Below are 4,282 nucleotides of genomic sequence, written 5' to 3' on the forward strand. Positions count from 1 at the left end.
AAGAACCACTGACTTAGGTCATACACAACCATCTTTAGACTCCTTCATGATTAAAGCAAGCATTTGTATTCAGACTAGAGACCGAATTTTTATAACGTATCCCAATGCTACACACAAACAGTTGGCTGGTGAAAGCAGCCCGATGCTGAAGGGTGGTGACAAGGATGAAAATTGCAATGACATGCCATACACACTGATTAGAATAGCGAAGCTTAAAAATGATTAACAAGGGGCTGGGGAGAGGGCGCAACAGTTAAGAGCACTTGCTGCTCTTCTAGGAGGAGAGCTTGGCTCCCAGCATCCATATAGGCGAGCTTAGGACAGCCTGTGACTTCAGCACCAGGGGATCTGAAGCCCTTTTCTGGCCTCTGTGGATACTTGTATATACACAGAATGCACACACACGTGCACGCGTGCACGCATACACACACACACACACACACATACACACACACACATTTATGATACAACCTAGATATTCTGTTTTTAGATTTTACCTAAAAGACCCAAGACATAAACACAGAAATACTTCTGAGTGGATATTTGTAGCAGCTTTAGTCACAGTCCCAAAGTGAAAATGATCCAATCAAAATGCCCAGTAATAGGTGATTAAATAAACGACAGGCACACCCATACTGTGGAACACTTAGTAATAACCATGGACACATGCAACAACATGGATGAGTCTCACAATACCATGCCAAGTCAAAGATGGCAGGCACATTTCTCTTAAAACTCTAGGAAAAGATAAATAGAAAATGATAGAAAATGGATTCTTGTCTTAAAAACAAGTTCCTAGTGATTGTTCTTTTAATTCTAAAGTTTTTAAGTTTTTCTACAAATTGCTTCCAATTTTAGCCAACTGGCCTTTCATTTCTTTTTCATAATTTCCTTTTTTTGTTGTTTGTTTGTTTCTTTTTTGAGACAGGGTTGACAGGGTTTCTCTGTGTAGCTTTGGAGGTTAAACTCACTCTGTAGACCAGGCTGGCCTCGACCTCACAGAGATCCGCCTGCCTCTGCCTCCCAAGTGCTGGGATTAAAGGCGTGTGCCACCAACACTTGGCAGGATTTCACCTTTGAACTCTCCAGAGTTCTGAGGAGACTCTGTGTACCCAAGCTCTATCACAGATAGTGATGATGATTTTCATGGCTATTAGTGACATACTTAGGCAAACAGATTTGTGCTCCTGCTTTAATAATAATAATAATAATAATAAAAAGATTCTATTTATTCTTACTTTACATGTAGGAGGACAGAAAGTGGGGTAAAGGGGAATTGGATTCCTTGGAACTGGAGTGAAGCCAGCTCCTCAGGAAGAGCACTGACTGTTCTTAACTGTGACCCATTGCTCCACATCTGTGCCCTTTAACAAACAAATGCCTGGGCATTATTAACCCAACTCCTGTTTACTCTGCTAAACATCAGCCACCCTGAAGCTTCTGTTGGGAAATATTCATTGTTCATTTGGAAGGGCCCTATTTGTTATTCTGCAGGACTGTTAGCTAAACAACTTCAACTTCCCTTGTTTGGAAATAGGATTTTGTTTTTAAAAAAGTTATTATGTTATAAACAGAAACAGAGAAAAAAACAAAACAAACAGCAACAAAAAAACATCATTGGTGGGTGGTAGTGGTGCACACCTAATCCCAGCACTTGGGAAGTAGTTCAAGGCCAATTTGGTTTACAGTGTGAGTTCCAGGACAGCTACACAGAAAAACCCTGTTTCAGAAAACCAAAACCAAACAACAAAACCAAACCAAACAAAGCATCATGAAGATGCATTCAGATCAGCCAGTTTCTGAATGTTGCTAGAATAGAGTGTATAGCCTGCCCTAATCTAACTGCCTGATGATACAAAAACAGCACCAACAATAGATCAAGAACAAAGAGAAACACGTGGTGAGTTTGTATGAAAGTATTTAATAGTTGGTAAAAGCACTAAAAAGCAGGATTATAAGACTAATTCCATTAATGAGTATTTAAGGCTCATGAGCAGTTCTCGCTACTCCTCTTTACCCCTGAATATTCTGGGAAACCGCACACAAATCCAAGCCTTCCAATACTCAGTGTAAGTGGGAAGTGGCTCCACTGTGTTTCCAATTACTTAGAAGTTTAAAATTAAAGTTTACAAATAAAGGCATCCAGACTCAGGTCACCATGAAGCCTTGTAAATACAGAAACATTTTAAAGACAGCATGTAAGTGAAGCCTCCAGTCATGTCCTATTCAGATGAGAACACATGTCCCACATAGTAAAGGTGGCTCAAAGAACAATCTACCGTTCACGTTCTAAGCAGACTTCAGATACACCTCCATTCCAATCATCAGTTTCAAGTGCCTTTTGGTTTTAATTAATAAACACTTTATTTTTTCTTTGTTAAATTAGAAGCCAAAGTCTGAAGCGTCTGTAAGTACTTCTAAGAGGACGGTGGTTAGATCTGCAATGGTTAGCACCTTCTGCCCACAGAGCAGAAACAACGTTCGCTGTATGAAACCCGGAGCATGCCATGTCTCCTTGGCGCTTGAAAACCTCGTAACTACTTTGCACAGGATTACACTCTTGACATTGTCCAGTCAGAGTTCAGATTTCAGGGTAACGATCCTCCCAGTTTACTATAGCATTAGACAGCACCAGCACTCATCCGGGTCAAATACTATTTGAAAAATGGTTGTCTAGCCAGTCCGATCTCAAGAACTACAGTTCCTGGGGGAAAGTAGAGGCTTTGATCTTTAAGATTCTTGACACACATAATCAAGTATAGCCGCCACCCCCAAAGTCCATGAGATTCTGTCTGCACAGCTGGTTTCTGAGTCATGCTTTGCAGCTTCTCAGGTTATATATCTGCTTTATTTTAATAAAGCCACCTTTAGGTATTTCTACTTCAGAGTCCAACAGCACTATGAGCAAAGAGCTGAGTCACAATTGGCTCAGTGACTTAACAATGGAACAAAAGGAAAGGGGGTGGTTCCAATGTCACACATTCAGACCGCAGGAGCAGCAAGGAAATTCTTCACCCAGAACCTGAGTGCTGGGTACCACAGACACAAAGCCCAGGCTTTGTTTACACACAAGGAAACCAAGCACCGACAGTCATCCGAAATTTGTTCTTTTGTATCTCGGTGTCCATATTAACACCTGAACTTGACTGTGATTTAAATTAAAATATTCATTCTCTGTCTCCAACCAGGAGACCCAGAAGCACAGTTCCATGGTCACCTTTCAGTTTGGGGGCAAACATCTGTGTGGCTGTTGTAAGACAGGCACTGGAGTGTGAACAGCAAAGACTGTGGCAGGCTGACTTCCCAGTGCCTGTCAGTGTTAACGATAGTGTCAACCCCGCACACAATGGGAAGCAAGGAGGCAGGGTGCTTACCAAGCACTTCTTCCTCACAGTACCAATCAGGAAGAAGGACAACACAGAGCCACAAGAAGTAAGGGCGGCTGTGAGAAACCATCTGCAGAGGGTTATTTAAGGCTGTTCAGAAACTTGGCGTGCTCTTCACCTCTTGGCATCAGCGTCTCTCCTCCTATCTTTGGACCAGTCTTCTCCTAGGAAAGGGGAGTGCACGAATAAGAAATGGGTCACCAACTTAATCACAGACTAGAATGAGAGTAGCGCACAGGTACAGGTAACATCTAGAATGCCCCAAGCCCGGGTGCTATAGCTTTGGCACAGCTTGGTGCGCTCCTGGTGAGGAAGCCTCCTTTGTCTTCTCCTCTCACCATAGGTCCAAAAACAACAAGGCCATAGATTAAGCAGGCAGAAACTGAAGAACTGTGAACTAAGTGAACCTTTCCTCCTTTGAGGCGATTATGCAGGTAATGTTTGCTACAGTGATGAAAAGCAGATTATCATACACACCTTTAGCATTCCATCCCGTTCCCACTTGTAGAGGCCACAATTACTGAAACAGGAAAAAAAAGGCTTTACTCAGTAGTAAGGTATTAACAGACTGACTCCCAACCCCATAGACATAAAGACAGTGGGGGTGGGGCTGGCACTCAGGGGAAAAGTTGTCCCTTCCTTCCTTAGCTGTTCAAGGAAGTATTATATTCTCACCTATGGCTAAATTCTGAAACTACTAATAAGCCTTCAACGACTTGAGAAATGGCCTTCAGCTACTTTGTAATCTGGAGACTTCAGAGAGGAAACTTCAGATGACGGTACAACAGGGCAATACATATCCCAGTGAGGAGCACAATCCAGGCAGGAATTTTTGTTTCCTAGAGGAGAATGCTCTGGGTCTAGGGAGAGCACCATTCTCATAAGTGCTGTCTGTT

At 42.4% G+C, this 4,282-nt stretch overlaps 1 protein-coding gene across 2 annotated transcripts in view; it reads right to left on the reverse strand.

Moving 5' to 3' along the window:
* Nucleotides 1-1,901: 1,901 nt before the first annotated feature.
* The window catches only part of Mcm10 (minichromosome maintenance 10 replication initiation factor), a 24,636-nt gene continuing 22,255 nt past the window's right edge, over nt 1,902-4,282 (reverse strand). For both annotated transcript variants that reach the window (XM_026783069.1, XM_013349033.2), the window contains exons 19-20: nt 3,864-3,906; nt 1,902-3,550 (exon numbers count right to left, since the gene is read on the reverse strand). In XM_026783069.1, coding sequence (XP_026638870.1) covers nt 3,467-3,550; nt 3,864-3,906 — 127 coding nt within the window. In that variant the 3' untranslated portion in view covers nt 1,902-3,466. The remainder of the gene's footprint in view (nt 3,551-3,863; nt 3,907-4,282) is intronic.

This window comes from Microtus ochrogaster, chromosome 16, assembly GCF_000317375.1.
Source record: "Microtus ochrogaster isolate Prairie Vole_2 chromosome 16, MicOch1.0, whole genome shotgun sequence".
Lineage (NCBI taxonomy): Eukaryota > Metazoa > Chordata > Mammalia > Rodentia > Cricetidae > Microtus > Microtus ochrogaster.